General features: G+C 39.9%; 1 protein-coding gene across 1 annotated transcript in view; it reads left to right on the top strand.

The window, feature by feature from the left end:
• Positions 1-19538, top strand: part of TMTC2 (transmembrane O-mannosyltransferase targeting cadherins 2) — a 1891588-nt gene that overhangs the window by 1614570 nt on the left and 257480 nt on the right. Inside the window, exon 11 of the mRNA XM_044088436.1 lies at positions 19125-19188. Within this exon, the coding sequence (XP_043944371.1) occupies positions 19125-19188 (64 nt within the window). The remainder of the gene's footprint in view (positions 1-19124; positions 19189-19538) is intronic.

Here is a 19538-nt window from a genome sequence, read left to right as displayed (position 1 = left end):
CCCTTTGAAAACTAAGCAATACTACTCTTGGTCTTTAGGAGTAATGGGTAAAAGCCTAAAGTCAGACTGTATGCCTGCTTTTACCATTTTGCCCCTATCCCTTTGTCCTGTACTTTTCTAACTGCTTCATCAAATGAAGCACAATGCACAGAAGCCCCTTAACCATTTATGTAATCATTCACTGACTCACCTTTTGGGTAAGATATGTGATGAGTCTAAATTCAACTGGTTTATTTTTGGGGGCTCCACCTATAGGTTAAACCTTGAATGCTCTTCTGGGTGGATGAGCTAGTGAGCCTGCCAATCTCATCACTTCTAGTTCCTTGTTTAATTTTCTACTAACTGTCTCTGGATGCTCTCTTGCTGATTTCAAATGCTTAGTGATCACGTCCTCTTTCTTACCTTTCACTGATATCCTTTACCCTATGGCAAACCCCACTTCTAGTAGGGCTGCCATCTCCTTTAGATAAATATTCAACCATGTATTTAAAATGTCCCACATTACTGGCATTGGAAGAGGGTCCTCATTCCTTTTAAAAGTGTGGTGCATTTTGGGATTTCTATTTTGGGGCCTAAGAGGTAAAAACATGCCTTAGCCAGATGATCTGCTTTTCCACATTCCATGCATTGATGCCAAAACTTGCACTGCAGTGGATTCCGACACTGCCCAAAGTTGTATTGGAAACACTTTCCAGCTCCTCCTTTGGCTGTAAAAGGCTAGTTTTCAATTATCCCTGTATGCCCAGGTGTGCCATATCTGTTAAAAAGTACCCAACTATGCTAACTGGAAACCAACAATCTGTTGATATTGAGCACCCCCATTCTCCTGTAATCCTTGCAATATAGCAACCATTTTTGACCCCTTTGTGTGAAATGCATAATGATGACCATACTGAAATGCATCCACATGCCTTTTGCTTTGTTAGGACTCCTCTCCCCCAAAATGTCTGCATATATTGTATAGTGAAACACCCAATTCTCAACTGTCTGCCTTTCTACCATCTTCCTCCTTTTTTCTACTGGATAGTCAGTGAAAATATATCCACATACCCCCTTTTGAGATTAGTTATCTCACACAAATGAAAACCAAGTGGCAAATCCAATGTAACTGTACTGTACCATATCTTCTTAACTGTTCCCGCCATTTCACTCTTATGTTGTAACTACCTTCTCTTTGGAGCTCTGCGTTCTGGCCTTACACACTCCCTTTGAGCTGTGCTGGTAGTGTCCCAATCTGGTCCAAAATTTATCCTCTTGACTGTGACAACCTTTCACTTTCTTCCAGCCCCAAGGCTGAAATAGTTAATCCTAGCCCACTCGATAATCCTTTGCTCCCACATGCACCAGTCTGGGACTCGCTTTCCATTACCACCTCATCCTTAAAAATCCTTGCCTCTGTAGCCTCTGTATGAATATCTGATCATTAATTATTGCTAGCTTACCTTCCTCCTTCCTGCCATCTTGCATTTCTTTCTATGCTTCTTCTTATTCTTATGCATCTGACCCTTTTCATCCCCTTTGCTGCTTTCATCCTCTTTCCCTCTTCTGCTTTCTTTTACAACAGGAATACCTGTGCTTGTCCTGGCTTGTGGGTTAAGGGACTGCTTGCTTCCAGATTGGGTATTAACCACCAGAGGCACCTGCTGTTGCCCTGACCCCATTGTCTGCTAATATAAATCCTCCCCACCAGTCCATCCTTTAAGGCTTAACATAGCCTGTATTTATACTTGGATATGCTGCTCCATCTATCAGTGATAAACAAGTACAACAGGAAAAAATTGTTTACTGACTAGCCTTCAACCTTTCAGTTAAACCAAGTCTCCTATAGTGTACTTGCCCCTTTAGTTCAGTCCTACAAACAAAAGATTTTTTTATATACTAAGTAAATAAAATAATATCAGTAACTGGTACAGAAATCCCACGCTAGTCTTCTAGATAATGGTTAGAGAAATCCATCCAGTCTTCAGATCCTCAACTACTACATATTTAAACTCACTAGCCCTACCATACACTTACTCCCCCCACCACATCAGGCCTAAACTCATTATCACTGTGCTTTTTCCCCACTAGGCCTGTAAGAATTTTTTTAACTTTTATTATTATAATAATATATAAAACGCTGTTGGAAATGTACAACCTTAACGTAGAATACTGATCTTACAGCTTCTCATACACTGATCAAACTGCTTAAAGCCTAGGCTTCAGGTCTGGCCTAGCGATAACATGTATTTCCAGCTGTACAGTGTAATGGCTTCTCACAAGCATCTACTGTTGCAATAAATTTTTATGTAACATTATTATTTTATAATTGCAGTTACTGCTCAAAATGTGTAGTCTTGAAATATGTGATTTATTATAAATATGATGTTTTACATTTACTCTACTGTGATCCCCACCAATGCTCACCAATATGTGATGCCACCACTGCCACCAATATGTGATAATCCCACGCTGGGCTAGTAATCAAGGAGCCTGAATCCTCACCACTGACACTTGAGAGGGACGTTCACTTGGACTACAAATGGATGCACTCAGTATTTCCAGATGTAGACTTCTCTGCATCAAGCACAGTTTGTTTTAAGAGCACACAAGGAACACACTCAGCCTAGGGTCTGGGTGTCTCTATCTGTCTCCCTCCAGGTCTTCAGTAAGACTCCCCACTGATACAGAAGCAGAATTAAGTCCTCAGCTGATTGCCCAAGCCAAGTACTCCACCACTCTCTCTGTGAAACCAGTGCTTCATGTCCCTGCTCCAAATAGCTGACACAAACACACACTTTGAGATTTGATTTGCACACACACACACACACACACACACACACACACACACACACACACACACACACACACACACACACACACACACACACACACCTACCTGGGAAAGGTTGGCACAGGTTTACTAGCTATGCCCCCTTCTGCCCATGTTATAAGGTAATTATCACTGCTACCAAACACTACAAAACCAGGTACATAAATCTCTTGCAAGGGTACCCAATTATACTGACTAAAATTAATATTAATACAAATGGTAATATTGACCAAACAGCCAGGCTTTCAGGAGTGGCCAGAGTTATCACCAAATGTATATGTGCAAATACTCTCAAAGCTTAAATATTGTCTAAAAAAGACCAACTATAATGAAAAGTTTAAATGTATTTAATAATAAATAATAAAAGAACATGAAAATATTAAATATCTTTTTACAGTAAACACCAGAGTTTTAGTCACAAAGAATATTAAAAATAACACAGATGGAAAGTTTCACACAGTTATAGAAAACAGTATCTCTAATCTCACTATATTTTCCTGACTAATCTAAAATAATTGCTGTTCCCTAGTTATGTTACTTAGTACCATAAGGCAAGATGGGTGAGTGGTCTTTGTTGTCAGATGCAAGACAGAATACAGAATGCTAAATCACTCACAGACTTCTCTCTGTAATATCTAGCTATTATTTCAGAGTTGATTACAAGTTGTCAAAACATCTGGTCATCTGACTCTGTTTCCCACACCCTCACCAACACTAGAAACTGACAGGATTTAACATCTACATGTAAAAAATACATACACAAGAGTGTTTTCTCAGATCTGTGCAGCTGTTGGAAGTGATAAAACAATAAAACAAGTCCAAGACAATACAAAATGCTTCCTACTATAGACCTTGTGTCTCTGGCTGTGTTGTAAATTGAAAGATACCATCTTTATGGCCTAGGCCCAGTGATCTAATTAATTTCTTATATATTTTATTTTAAAGTTAGCGGAAGTAAGATTAACCTCTTCTGTTCCATTATTCTCTATTAAGACATACATTTAAACAGTTAAAATAATACATGTATATTTCTTTTCCTTCAAGCAGGGCACACTGTTGATACATTTTAACACAAGCAAATCACACAGATACATTTTCAGCACAGGCATCTGTACAAATCAGTTTGATACATAAATGACATATAATTATTTGCAAAATTCCAGCTAGATGTGCTGCATTATACATCACTTCCCACTTCTGGCATGGCTGGCAGTACCTTCTATTTTCACATCTGCCCCCCCCCCCTTGAAGAGTCAAGCTAGTTTTTCAAGTGACCCTTGAGAAATATTCCTTGAGAGGAATGAACCTACGCGGTATTACATACCCTATCTCGAGATCCCATCTGCATTGGCATTGCAGACCCCACTACTGTGTTAGACTGTCATGTCATATGCCTGCAAACTTAGGCTCCACCATAGTAATTTAGCATTCAGCTGGCTGGCTCACTGTAGCCATACATCCCCCTTAGACTCCTATTGCCTCCTACTGCTAATACTTAGCACCAGAGCCTTCCTATTATGGTAAGGGTGCATCATGTTAACGTGGCACAATTTGTGCCCCTGCCTCCTGCCTAGCAGTTCTACCATGTAGTTAACCTCACTGACCTTCCTTACCACTTTGAAGGTCCTCTTCCAAGCTGCCTGTAGCTTATTGTGTCTGACAGGAATGAGCACCATAACCTGCTGTCCCAGGGTGTACTCTTGAGCTCGAGCATTCCTCTCATACCAGACCTTTTTCTGCTGTTGGGCTCCTGCCAGGTTATCCTGGGCCAAGCCCATGAGCTCCCTAAGCCTTGTCCTAAGGTTCAGGACATTTGCCACTACAGACTCCTTGTGGAATCCACACTCAACCTCCCACTCTTTATGAGTCAAATCCAAAGGCCCCCCTCACCCTATGCCCATACAGCAACTCAAAGGATGAAAAACCTGTGGATTCCTGCGGTACCTGTCTATATGCAAACAGCAGATGGTAAAAATATTTGTGCCACTATCTCCTAAACTAGTCTGCAAATACCTGTCGCCACGAGAGTTTAACCTCGCCACAAGACCATTATTCTGGGGATGTTAGGGGGTGGTTTTTAGGTGCTTCATACCACAGCTCTTCCCCAGACAAGCCAGCTGGTCTGACATCAAATTGGCACCTCTGTCAGTCAGTATTTGTCTTGGGAAACCCACCCTGCTGAAAATTTGTAACAAAGCACTCACCACCTTGTCTGCCTTAATGGAGGATATAGCTAATGTCTCAGGGTATCTAGTAGTATAATCTATTACCATCAGGATATACTTCTTCCTCGTGGAGCTTGAGGTACTCAGAGGCCCCACAATATCTATAGATACCCTCTGAAATGACTCCTCAATCACAACAAAGGCATCAAAAGAGCTTTGCCCTTGTCTGCTGCCTTGCCTACATTTTGTCACTGCTTAGAGGTCCTGCAGTACCCAGTTACATCCCTTCCAATTGCAGGCCAATAAAAGTTCTGCATAATCTGTTTCTTGGTATGCTTTATGCCCATAGAACCTGAAAAGGAATGTCATGGGCTATGTCTAGAAGTGCCAGATGGTAGGCTCTAGGCACTACCAACTGCTGTATTACCTCACCCTCTAGCCTTCCCTCATAGGTCCACTCTCTACACAGTAACCCTTTGTTCCAGTATACAGACTCCCCTTTTCTTGAGAGTCCGGCTAACTCCCTCAAGCCTCTTAGTGTAGGGTCTGAGAGCCGAGCCTGTCTCAGCTCTACTTTTATGACTCTTCCCAGCTCCCCTTCCACAGTAAGTCTGGTATCCTCTGAAAATGGTGCCTCACTGTCATCCTGGATACTACTGCTCACCTCTGCCCTTGCAGCCACTCTGTCCAAGAGAACATCTGCACCTACCAGCAGCTGTTGCTCACCTTCAGGCTTACTGCTACAGGGTATCTCCTCCCTGAAATAGCCGAACCACCAGCTCTGGCTTCAGGTGTGGTGTCTGTCTGGGTCTTCCCTTGGCTACCAGACCCACATGCAAGTCTTCAAGCCTGACTGCATGTAACTGCATGTACACAAGTTACTGCATTATCTAAATTATTCCCTATCAGGATATTTGCAGGAATATCCTCAAACACACCTACTTGCTTGCTTCCTTTTCTACCCTCCCAGTCAAGGTGAACTCTGGCCAATGGCATTTGGAATAGGGTCCCTCCTAAAGCTCTGATTGGAGTGGACTGCCCAAGCAAATACTGTTCCTTTTTAACCACTGCAGGCTTCACAGTGGTTATGTGCGAGGCTGTGTCTCTCATAGTAGTGGCCTGTTTTTCAGCCACTAAGACTGGATATAACCTCTGGGGATATTTTGGTACCCCTGTTGTCTCCAGACAAATTACCACCAAACCTTTTGTTCTCCACCTTGCCTCTGTGGACATCTATATGCTACATGGCCCCAGTTTTTGCATTTAAAACATTTAACCCTTGATCCTGGCCATATACCTGAACTAGTGGCTTCCCCTGTTACTGGTGGACTCCTTTGGGGTGGTGTAGGCTGCCCACCATGGGTTCCCTTATATTCTTGCACAGCACTGGGTATCCTTTTCTTGTGCAGTGATGCCCTGCTTGCTAAGCAGAGATCCTACCTTTTTCCTCAGCTTATCTGCAGAGTTGCACTCTCGGTCTGCTGACTAGATTCTCATGTCTTCAGGCAAAGTGCTAAGGGCTTGTTCCCTCACGAAAAGATCTGCCAGCCCTTCAAAACTGGTGATCTGACACCCACTCACCCACCTATGAAAGTAAGTGCTTAACTCAGCAATGTAATCATACACACTTTCATCTGCCTTGCATCTATGCTCATGAAACTTTTTTTCTGTATGCCTTAGTTAAGGTATAAACTTAAAACAGTCCAATAAACATTTTTAACTGTGACATAGTTTAAGCAGTCAGTATCAGACAATTTAGAAACAGCAGTTACAGCTTTACCATGTAGTAAGGGGGTCATGAAATGTATCCAGAACCCTTGGTCAAGATTATACTGTCTACATACCCTTTCAAATATATGAATAAAACTATCAAAAGTTTGTCACCCTCTGTAAATTTTGGAAGAAATTTGCTGAACTTTATTGCCTCTGGGGTTCAGTTATTCCCTTCCCCATTACCTCCATGACCCTGGCTAAGAGTCAGCATCTCCTTCTCATGTTAACACTGCTTCTAATTTTCTGCAGCCTCCAAACAATGCAGTTTCTCTGCTGTTTCTACTTCAACGTCCAAATGCTGCAGTATCTCTGCTAATTCTAATTCCAAATGTTTGACCTCCAGTTCAAGTCTCTTTAACTCCAGATGGATTTTTAAGTCCTTTGAGGAAAAGCTGAACTGTTCTGTTTCTGAGGGCTAAAATTTCCCATTACTACACTGGTTGTCCTCCTGGTTACTGGTCTGAGCTGCTGCTGAGGCTGAAATCATTTCCTCTTTAGTCAGGTTGGCATACACCAGTCCTTTGGCTTCACATACCTTAGCCAACTGGTTCTTTGTCGGCTTGCCATAATGCTCTGCTGAAATCTTTCCTAGTTATCCCTGACTACTAAACTAAATTAACAAAAAAAATAAATAAATAAAAAGTATTGTGATATGAAACTCTGAATGTTCATCTTGTGGCTGCTTGAGAGTGCACACGATTAGTGTCAACTGCTTACAGGCTACAGAAGTTCAATATCCACACCATTGCTCACCAATATGTGATGCCAACACTGACACTAATGTTTGAGATCCCCACACTGGGCCAGTAATCAAGGAGCCTGATTCCTCACCACTGACACTGGAGAGGGACATTCCCTTGGAATATAAATGGATTCACTCAATATTTCCAGATGCAGACCTCTCTACATCAAGCACCATTTACCTTAAGAGCACACAGGGAACACACTCAGCCCATGGTCTGGGTGTCTCTCTCTGTCTCCTTCTGGGTCCCCAGTAAAACTCCCTACTGGTACAGAAACAGAGTTATGTCTTCAACCAAGTGCCTAAGCCAAGTCTTCCATCACTTTCTCTGTGAAACCAGTACTTTGTGTCCCTGCTCCAAGTAGTTGATGCACACACACTTTGAGATTTGATTTGCAAACACCCACATACACACACCTGGGAAAGACTGGCACAGATTTACTAGCTATGCCCCCTTCTGCCCAGACTATAAAGTAGTTATCACTGCCACCAAGCACTACAAAGATAGCTACCAAAGACTCTTGTACTGAGTGAAATTAATATTAATACAAATGGTAATGTTGGCCAAACAGCCAGGCTTTTAGGAGTGGCCAGAGTTATTACAAATAAATATGTGCAAATACTCTCATAGGTTCATAGGTAGGTACTAGGCTATTGGCCCTAGGGCCTATATAAGCCTAGCCAAAGGTACCCTGGCTTTCGCCACCCAAGAAAATTATTTTCCTGTGCCACTGTCGAGCAGAGCCACAGAAGTGATCCCAGGGGTGAATTTCCTATCTCCAATCCAATCATCAAGATTTTTCTTGAAGAGCGCTAATGAGGAGCTTTGTTTGATATAGATAGGTAGTTTGTTCCAGAGTATGGGAAGTCTCTGGGACAGGAATCTATCCCTCCAGCATGTTCTGTTTATTGTGGTGACATGGTTTAGGTCCCTAGAACGTGTAGCTCATAGGGATTGAGATTTCTTTAAGTGGAGCATGTCTAAAAGCTCTGGGTTTGACATAGCTTTGTGTGTTAGGCAGAGATCGCCTCTGAGTAGGCAATATGCAACGGAGTAAAGCTGCAGTTTTTTGAGACGGTCTGCATAGGGCATCTGTTTGAGGCTGGTAATCCTCTTTGTGAGATATTTCTGTGGCCTTTCCAGTTGTTGTAGATGTCTTGTGAGGTACATACCAAAAGGGGCATTGTACTCTATAATGGGTCTAATGAGTGACGAGTAGAGGGGAACAATGACCTCTTTTTTCCTGGATGAGAACCCTTTTGTGATGATGTTGCCATGTAGAAGGATTTCCTGACTACTGTGGCGATGTGATTATCAAAAGAGAGACTACTGTCCACCTGTGTCCCAAGGTCTCTTATCACACTTTCAGTGTTAAGTAGACTACCGCCTATGTGGTAGTTCATGGGTACTGAGTTTTTACCAAAAGGGATGACAATGCACTTTTTGGCATTGAGCTTGAGGCCATGGCTTTGACACCAGGCATCTGTCTCAGCGAGGCCCTTTTGTAGGATGTCCACATCTTTTGGAGTTTTGATTATGGCTCCTAGTTTGCAGTCATCTGCGGACTTCGATAGCAAAAGACCTTCTGTGTTGGCCTGTACTTCAGAGAAGTAGATACCAAACAGGAGAGGACCCAGGACTGAACCCTGTGGTACTCCACTTGTCACTGGTCTGAAGTTGGATTTGGAGTCTGCTACTTTCACAGTGTGGGTTCTGTCCGTGAGACAGTTGGCAACCCATCTTGTGACATAGGGATTTACACCTAGTTTAATGAGTTTATCTATAATTCCAGAGTGGGGGATGGTGTTGGAAGCCTTGGCGAGATCTAGATAGGCTGTGTGAACCACTTTACCTTCATCTACAGCTTTGGTGACTGCTTCAAAGAAGTCTTTTAGGTTTAGGAGACATGATCTGCCTTTTGCAAACCTGAACTGGGTGGGGTCTTGAGTCTGGAGATTACCAATGTCATTGTTTATAAGTTTCATGATGATAAGTTCCATAGCCTTGCAGACCAGGCTCGTTAGGCTAATAGGGCAGTAGTTTCTGGGGTCTGTGGTGGCTCCCCCTTTGTGGGGGTGGGATAACTGTCACTGTGCACCATTCAGTGGGCACATAGCCTGAGGTGAGGCTATGACTGAACATGGTACTTAGGTGGGGTGCCAGTTCATTCTGTAGTTCATGTTGAACGCAGCCTGGGATGTCGTCAGGTCCCATGGATGCTGTGTTCTTGGCTTTGGATAGTGTGTTTCCTACCTGTGCAGCCGTGATTACAGGAACTTTGCATTCTTCTGGTATAGAGATGGGCCCTTTAGGGGATGACAGGGGGGGTAAAGTTAGTGCTGAACCTATCTGCCAGGATGTTGGCAATATCAGTTGGTACTGTATATTTAGTGCCATTGTGCTGTAACTAAAAGCAGATCTGAGTGTTGCCATTGAGATTCTTGACATAGCTGTAGAATGCTTTGTGGTTGTCTTTAGAGTCAGTGGCAATTTTGTTTTCATAACTAGCTTTGGAGGATTTTATGAGGGATCTCAGCTTCTTACTGAGGCTGACCAGGGAGTTTCTCCAATCATGGGATTTTACTATTTTTTGCAACAGTTTCTTCCTTCTGTTGTAGAGTTTGTTTATGGCAAGGGACCACCAGATTGGCTTCCTTTTTTTGGAGGATAGCATCTTGGTTCTGTTAGGGATTGCACGATTCATGCACTCATGTAAGTGCTTATAAAGTGCATTTGTGTAGGATTCAGCAGTTATACCTCTATTGTCTGTCAGCATGGGTGTCGTGAAGTTTGCCACTTCTGTCTTAAGAAGTGTGAAGTTGGCTTTGGAGAAATATTTTACTGTGGTTTCCCTAATGGGGGGTAGGGGAGGGATGTGGATGTCTAGGGTGATTAGCTTGTAGTCAGATCTGACCAACGAGGAATTGACCTCTGGTGTGGAGCATCGGTTGCCCATGTTGGTAATAACCAGGTCTAGGATATTGCTGCCCCTGGTGGGGGTGTGGATAAGTTGATCCATGGCATTGGAATTTATGAATTCCAGAAAACGTTGAGCACAAGAGTCGGTACATGAGTAGTTTTCCCAGTTAATGATAGGGTAGTTGAAATCGCCCATTATTAGGGTGTTAGGTTGTACCCTAATATTTTCAAGTGTATTAAGAAATGAAGAGTGGGAATCCTGGGGCATGGTGGGGGATCTGTAGCAAGCTACAGTTTGGATTGCGGTCTTGCCCAGAGTTAGTTGCACTTGGATAATCTCGGATGCATTATGCTGAGCAACTAGCCTGGAGGTGTGGATATCCTTAATGAATATGGACACGCCTCCACCTTTAATGTTTTGGTCCAGGTTAGGTGGCCGAAAGGTGTGGTATGAATTATAGCCTGGTAATGCAGGGGTACTCTCTGGAGCCTTGAACCAGGTCTCTGTCACTGCACAGATGTCGATGTTCTCCATTTTAAGGAGTGACTCGAGTGAGTGCATTTTGAGGTTTAGACTTCTAGCATTGAGTAGCAATACCCTCAGATTCTTCTTGCCTGTACCTGTTAGGGTGGTGAATTTGTTATTTGAACCTTGCCTAAAAAAGGCACTGTAGGGATGGCTAGAGCCTTAGCCAGTATCCGGAATCCCAGGGGTGACATGTGCAGGCCATCTCTGGCAAAGCATCGTGGTTTGTTAATCATGTCATCCCAGGCAGACAGATACTGGATCCCCTTAGAATGACACCAGAAGCTTAGCCAATTGTTGAAGTCAATCATTTTATCCTTGTACTGTGGTATCATTCTGGGTGATGGCAGGATGCTACTCAGGGCTAGTGTCATACCTGCCTGGGCTACAAGATCAAACAGCTCCTCCATGTCCCTTTTCATGTAGTCCAAGGAGGTACATCTCAGGTCATTCACACCAACATGAACAATGACAGAGTCATATTTGCACTTGTTGTGGAGTGACCTGAGTGCATGCGTTATGTGGCGGATCCTGGCACCCGACAGGCAGCTGACAGTAACTTTCTCCTTGTTTAGCCTGGTGAGTGGAACATCAGTGTGCCTGACTATAGAGTCACCTATGACTAGAGTGTTGGGTACATTGTTATGCCTTATGGGCTGTGGTTGAGTGGCACACTGGTTTTGTGGGCTATGTGTCATTTGGGTTGTGCTGGGGGGGTGGAGGTTGCTTGTGTTTCTGCTTTGGAGGTCCCTGTTGCTTGGGCAGGTTTTTACTGAGAGCCTCCATGAACGTAGGTGTGTGTTTTGTTTTTCTATGTGTGTGTTTTGGTGGTGTAGGTTTTGAGGGACTATGTGCTGAGTGTGGTGTGGTGCTAGTGTTTACCTTCTCCTCTTGACTGTCTAGTCCAGTCTTGGGTGAAGAGAGCTTTGCTTCCAGTTTGACTATATAAGTGCATCTGTCACAGGTTGTAGTGTTGGGTGGTAGGAGGAGAGGGTTGTTTGTGTACATGAGGCAATTACTGCATTGCCCCAAGATGCCCAGATTCATCAGGTAGACAGGAGAAAACACCGGGAGCTGACTCTTAGACATGCCTGGATAGGTGCTTATTTGTTAAGTACTATAAACGGTTTTCCTCTAGACAGTGAGGAAAGTTGAGTGCTCTAGTAATTTGTAGCTTATTAAGTGCTTACAATAAGTTCTGAACAAGTGCTGAGCTCAAAGAAACAGACAAGTGCTGAAACAAAAAACTGGCTAGTTCTAAGAAACAAAATTAAGCTAGAAGGCTTCCCTCCAACTAAGAAAGGCTTGAGGGCCTAGAAGCCTACAAATAGTCCTGGACACAGCAAATCTTTATCCAGACTAAACTACCCACAGGAAAGGCAGGAAACAAGCTTAGAAATATATATATATATTTTTTTTAGTGGAAAGAGAGAAAGGAGTAGCAGAAACTAAGCTGATTGGCCTTCTCAAATGTTCTCCCTGTATTGGGTAGAATGAGGTAATGACACTAGACTGGGAGGAGGGTCCCAGATCAAATTTACAGTAGGGGTGGGCAACTGCAAAGCTACCAACTATAAGAACACCATACCAATAGGGAGTGAGGGTGGAGAAACAAACTGCAGAAATGTTTCTCACAGCAGAAAAGCAGCAGTGAGCCTTTAAATGAAAGTTTTAAACAGCTAAAGGGGCCTCTAGAGAAAGCATTTAACTGCAACAAGTTATCAGAAACAAACAAGTTATCAGAAACAAACAACCCAACAGATGCTTAATAAAAGTGGAAAATTTCCAGTTAATACCTCACACACAGTGAAACTAGCTGGAAAAATATACAGTACACAAAGTGTTATAGATAACTTGAAAAAAAGCAAAAAAAAACAGGATACTTAATGTTATATATTATAGATCCGAGTTTGCTCAGTATCCTTCCTTCAATTAGCTCAGTGTGAAATGCAAATCTCAAAGCTTAAATATCCTTTAATAAGACCAGCCACGATGAAAAGTGTAAATGTATTTAATAATAAATAATAAAAAACTTGAAAATACTAAATATCTATTTACAGTAGACACTAGCGTTTTAGTCACAGAGAATATTACAAATAACACAGATGGAAAATTTTACACAATTATAGAAAAACAGTATCTCTAATCTCACTATATTTTCCTGACCAGTCTAAAATAATTACTGTTCCCTAGTTAAGTTACTTACTATCACATGGCAAGATGGGTGAATGGTCCTTGTTGTCAGATCCAAGACAGAATACAGAATGCTAAATTGCTTAGAGACTTCTCTTTGAGATATCTAGATATTATTTCAGAGTGGATTACAAGATGACATCACATCTGGTAATCTGACTGTTTCCCACACTATCATCAGCACTGGAAACTGACAGGATTTAACACCTACATGTAAAAAAATGCACACACAAGAGCTTTTGTTCAGATCTGTGTAGCTTAATCACTTCCAAGACAATACAGAAAGCTTTTAGTGCAGACTTTGTATCTCTGGCTGTATTGAGAACTGAAAGATACCACCTTTCTGGTCTATGCCAAGTGATTTAATTTCTTATATTTTTTTAAAAGTTAGCAGGACTAAAATTGACCTCTTCTTTTCCAGTATTCTTTGTTAAAACATATACATTAAAACAGTTATATTAGTACATGGTTATTTATTTTCCTCCCAGCAGAGTACACTTCACAGATACATATTCAGCACAAGCATCTGTAGAAATCAGTTTGATATAAAATTGACATATAATTCTTTACAAAATTCCAGCTAGCTGTGCTGGCATACATTATACATCCACTGCCCACTTCTCTTGGCATGGCTGGCAATACCTCCTATTGTGACATCTGCCATCTTTGTAAAACTAGGCAATTTAAATTACTGTTACTGCTGTGCCTTACCATGCAGTGATGTTTTGTCATGTGATGCGCTATTACAAATTAACTTGAAATGTCCTTATTTGAGGGTCTGTGGTTCAGTTATTTGAGTAGTTTATTGTCCATTCTTCATGCCTGTTATGCTACCTGTGTCATGCCATGCTGATTTTTACTGCATGTTGGGAAATGGATTTAAAATTTACGTTGACTCTTCCTCCATTCTATGTACCACTTCTGCTGTTTGATACATTGCTTTCCAAATGTTCATTGATGAAGATAATGCCAAAATGGGCACTGCTTCTGCTGCATGATACCTTGACCTGACTTGTGATAGCATATAATACTGTTGATCAGCTGATGTTCACAAGCTGTCTGGAGATTGTGATCTGTTAATTGCCACTGGGTTGAACTGTCTTGCATGAGGTTTTTAAGTTTCCTTCTTTTCAGAATGTTTTCTTTGACAAAAGGTACCTTTGGCCTGGGATGTTAGACTGGACTGTATCACTTTGCCACTATATGAACAACATATTTAGTGGCTTGCTAATAATATTTGGCTTTATATTTGTACCATGTTTTAGTTTCTTAGTCATTCTACTATCTGTACTGTAAATCTATGTTCTTCAAAAAGTTGATTACTGGTATCTTCCTTTATTTAACTTGATTTATACATAAACCTAAACAAGTTTCACTTGATTTTTCAGGTGTGTTGGTTCATAGATATTGATTCATCCTTTGCTGGTATCGAGATTGCATTACTTTGTATAGTTTTCATTATACTCACTACATTATCTAATTGGTTTTGCTGATTTCTGTTCTAATGTATTTAGTCAACAAAACAGAAATGCTGCAGTTCAAAAAACTTCAATAACACACCAACCGTTGAGGAAAAGAAATCTTTATAAAATAGCAAAGCTTTCGGGCTAGCACACTTCTTCAATACTAATACAATCATGAATAAAACAATTCACTTTAAATAGGAGTCAGAAATCACATGACCGCAGCCAGAAACATGTGACTCACTAAAAACTTAAAAAACATAAGTATAAACAAAACAAAAATTTAAACAAAGCAGGAATCACCACATGTGCTTAACTATACAGTTTAGTATGTTGTAATTTAACTAAAATGGGTTTCAATGTAACAGAGGTGTTCAAGCCAGGGAGGCGATCAGCCGCAAACCTTAAAATCCATTCAAACTCTTTAATTTTCTAACAAATTATTACTATCTCCACTTCTAACAGATGGAATGACCATATCTATCACCCTAAATTTAAATTGGTGGTCAGCACCATGGGCCTTAATATGTTTGAATAAGGCATTCTTATCATTATTCCTTCTAACTTCAGATTTATGCTCAATAATACGCTCTTTCAATTTTTGTGTGGTTTTCCCCACATAAAATGAAGAACATAAAATACAAGTTGCTAAGTAAACAACATTAGTGCTACCACAGTTAGCTGTTAAATTAAATCTATAAGTACCTGTAGTGGTTGGATGAACAAAGGAATCATTAGGATTCCCTAAAATCTCTGTACAACATGTACAATTCATACATCTAAATGTACCATGGCGAGATGTAGTGGAAAAATTATAACCACGGTTAAAATCCTTATAACATAATTTTCTTTTCAAGGTTCTCATATTTCTATATGAGAAATAAGGTTTATTATCCAAAATATTTCTTACCTCTGGTGATGCCATTAACACAATCCAGTTCTTTTCAATAATACGTTTAACTAAATAAGTTTTAGTATTATATGTAGTAATGTATCTAATCTTGTCCAACTTAGATTTATCTTTACTTAAATCAGTAACAGGTTCATTATGAGCTATAAAAATTGGTCTAAGTGTGGTCTGCCTATTCTTTATAGTACTAGCTTTTAGATCTAACAATAATCTAGAATCATAACCACTATTTGAAAATTCACTTAACATTTCATCAAGCTGTATGTGAAAAAGTGAGTCATCAGTATTTAATCTACTTGCTCTAGCAAACTGTGCATTAACTATTTCTCTAAAACATGTGGGGCATGCACACTATTATTATGTATATATCTACCAGCATGCACCTCTTTTTTATAGATGCTGGTATGCAAGAATCCATCTTCTAAGACAACTCTCAAATCCAGAAAACTCACATCACTATCCGAAAATGTCATTTTAAACTTTAAGAAGGTGGTGGTCGTGTTCAAATAATCAATATAGCTTAGCAAATCAAGAGGGGAGCCTTTCCAAATCAAAAAACAATCGTCGACAAATCGCTGATAGAAACATACTTTACTATTCAAAAAATTAGAATTGCTGCAAATATATGTTGATTCCCATTGATGTAAGACTAAATTAGCATATGTATTAGCTACTGGTGTGTCCATGGCTACACCAGTAAGCTGCAGATAAAATTGTTTGTCAAACAAAAACACATTATTCATCAAGACTAAATCCAACAAAAGACAAATATTTTCAACATAACTTGTTGATAATGAAGCCTGCGCTGTCAAAAACTCCTTAATGGATTCAATACCATAACCATTAGGTATCACTGTAAAAAGAGATGTGATATCTAAGGTTACAAAAAGGTACTCTCCCTTATTTAACTCCATGATGTTTAAGCCCTTATACCATTCAGCTAACTTAACAACAAAATCTGTTGTATCCTTCAACACATTTCTACATTGTGATAGATATGGATGTAGCTGTTTTTGCAAGTAGATGGAAATTGGCTCTGTTATCCAGCCATTGCTAGATACTATTGGCCTCATGGGAGGATTATGCAAAGATGTATGGATTTTCGGAAGCCCATATAGATGTGGGACAACTGGACAAGATACAGTAAAAAAACGAAAAAGGTCCAAATCAATATCACCATTAACTTGTAAATCATAAATCAACATATTAACTACACTAATATGCTTCTTAACATCAGTAGAGTTAATCAGTTTGAAAGCATTCCCCTCTTCAAGTAGATCAATTATGGATGATGTGTATTTATCACAGTCCATAATGACCACTACACCCCCTTTATCCACCTGTTTTATAACCATATTATTGTTAGCTTCCAAAGCTTTTAAAGCTAAAAATTCACTATAGTTTAAATTATAACATTTTGTCTTGATATTATCAGAATCAAACTTCCTAAGTTCAATTTCACATAAGTCTTGATAAGCAATAAGAACTGATGCGCTTATTGGTATAAAGGTACTACGCCCTTTACAAACAGACTGGTCAGAAGTGGATTCTTTAAACAAGATTTCTAAATTTACATTTCTAACAAACTGTTTTAGGTCAGTCAAAGCAGCAACTAGATCATCACTAGCTGTAGGTATGAAACTGAGCCCTTTCTGGAATAACTAAAGGTGAGAAGCTTCCAAAACAAAATTGGATAAGTTCAAAGTACCTTTAATTATCGACGGCTCATTTTCACTTGTCCCATAGGACTGTCGTTTTTGCGTTTGGTTGAGTTCATAGTTTGTCTTGTTAAAGACCTGCCTCTTGACGTGTTCTTCTCTTGGACTTTCTCTGGCTGGTCCAACTGAAAACGTTTTTAGGAAAAACTTAAAACCGATTGTTGACTTTTCTTCATATGTATTTTTCCACTCTCATTTTCAGTCCATATTACTTCCCCACTAGCAAGCACAAAGTAATGCGCACTAGTGTCAACTTCCACCGGCATCAACGTCATCGCAGTAGGCGTGGTTTCAGGCACTTCACCTGATGGGGTAGTGGGTGTGTGTTGAACCAAATTATTAGTTCTAAGCTCTGGAAAATCATCTAAATTACTAATAGAAACCTGCTTAGTATAAATGTTCTTAGAATTCAAAGTGATAGAATCATTCTTAGGCCAAGAGAATATATGGCCCCTTTGAAAATCAGCCATATCTCTCATAAGCTTACGCTTTTTGGTTGCTTCGAGACAGTCATCAAGGTTATGTAACCTGTCTAACATCTGTTGGTATACAGTCAGCATACTAGGAAAACAAGACATTGCCATAACTTCATTCTCCATGAAATTAAATTTAGGGTGATAGATATGGTCATTCCATCTATTAGAGGTGGAGATAGTAATAATTTGTTAGAAATTAAAGCGCTTGAATGGATTTTAAGGTTTGCGGCTGATTGCCTCTCTGGCTTGAACACCGCTGTTACTTTGAAACCCATTTTAGTTAAGTTACAATGTACTAAACTGTATAGTTAAGCACATGTGGTGAATTCCTGCTTTGTTTAAATTTTTGTTTTGTTTATACTTATGTTTTTTAAGTTTTTAGTGGGTCACATGATTCTGGCTGTGGTCATGTGATTTCTGACTCCTATTTAAAGTGAATTGTTTTATTCATGATTGTATTAGTATTGAGGAAGGGTGTTAGCCCGAAAGCTTTGCTATTTTATAAAGATTTCTTTTCCTCAACGGTTGGTGTGTTACTAATGTATTTAGTGCCACATTTTTTACCTTGTCTAGCAAGAGTTTATTTACCTGTTTATTTACCGGTTTATTTATTTATTTTCTGATACAGTTTTCTAATTGCTCATTTATTTCTGTTTTATATTTAATTACAATTGTTATTAAACTATAGAGTGATTTTACTTAACCATTTTAACAATATGATATATTGACTGAAGTTAATTACAAAGTCTATGTAACTTAATTGTTCCCTTAATCTTATTCAGTGTCAACATTTGGCTTCCTTGATATTATTTACAGCAATTACAAGTGGTTGGGGTAAATAACTTAACACGTGATGTGTTCCTTGTACCACATCTTTTGATGACCTTCCTGTTTCATAGACCATATGTGTTATCTATATGAGTTTCTTGTGTATGTCATTGTCATAACACTTGGAATGTTACCGTTATTTATCACACACAAAAAAGACACAGTGCTGCTTCACAGCATTGCTGCCTCATAGCATTTTCTTTACCAATTCACTTGCCAGCTAGTGAAAATTCTGTGCAGAGTTTGCATGGCCTTATATTCCTGTAGCCATTTGTGGAAGCCTCATGTTTTGTCTCACATCCTATAATATACTAAGTCAGTTTGAAGTCATTCGAAAAAGTTGTGTAGATAATGGATTTTTCTGTATCTAGGTTTGTAGTTGGTAATACTATCTGCCTTATAATAAGGCATGAAGCAGACAGGTACTACATATATTCCTCTGAGTGTTATCTGCAAAGGACACTGAAGATGACAATGTTAAGTTGTAGATATCATGCATAACTATTCCTGTTTTGTGAAAGAAAGAACAGAAATAATCACATTCCTGACATGTGAAACATATCTCATTTTTATCTGCCATTTTCCCTGTCTGTCTTAGGCAAGCGAGCCTTAATGAAGCAGCTGAAAAGTATTATCGAATGGCAGCGGGGCTCAGACCCAATGTAAGTACTTCAGCGAATGCATGCATTATTCACTGTGAAAGATGTGTGGCAGTTAAAGATGTGCTGCATTAATTAGACATTAGTGTCACGATGCCAGGAAGCTTGACTGGTGAACTGTACTACAAGTTGTCTTTTAATAAATGATTAGAAAGTATGATCTAGTGTTGCTGTAAAGATACAGTGTTTGTCGTTTTCTTACTTTCTCCAGTAAAAATGTATGCCTTTCATATATCCTTTAATTGCAAAGAAAAATAATTCCCTTTTTAATACCCTAATGAGGATGTCATTGCTACATTTACTGTTTCTGTATGATGCTCTTGAAGGGCATCAGGGACTCAAAAATTATTAAC

The sequence above is a fragment of the Protopterus annectens genome, chromosome 11.part0, assembly GCF_019279795.1.
Source record: "Protopterus annectens isolate FY-2018-M chromosome 11.part0, PAN1.0, whole genome shotgun sequence".
Taxonomy (NCBI): Eukaryota; Metazoa; Chordata; order Ceratodontiformes; family Protopteridae; genus Protopterus; species Protopterus annectens.
This window is presented reverse-complemented; position numbering and strand designations above follow the sequence as displayed.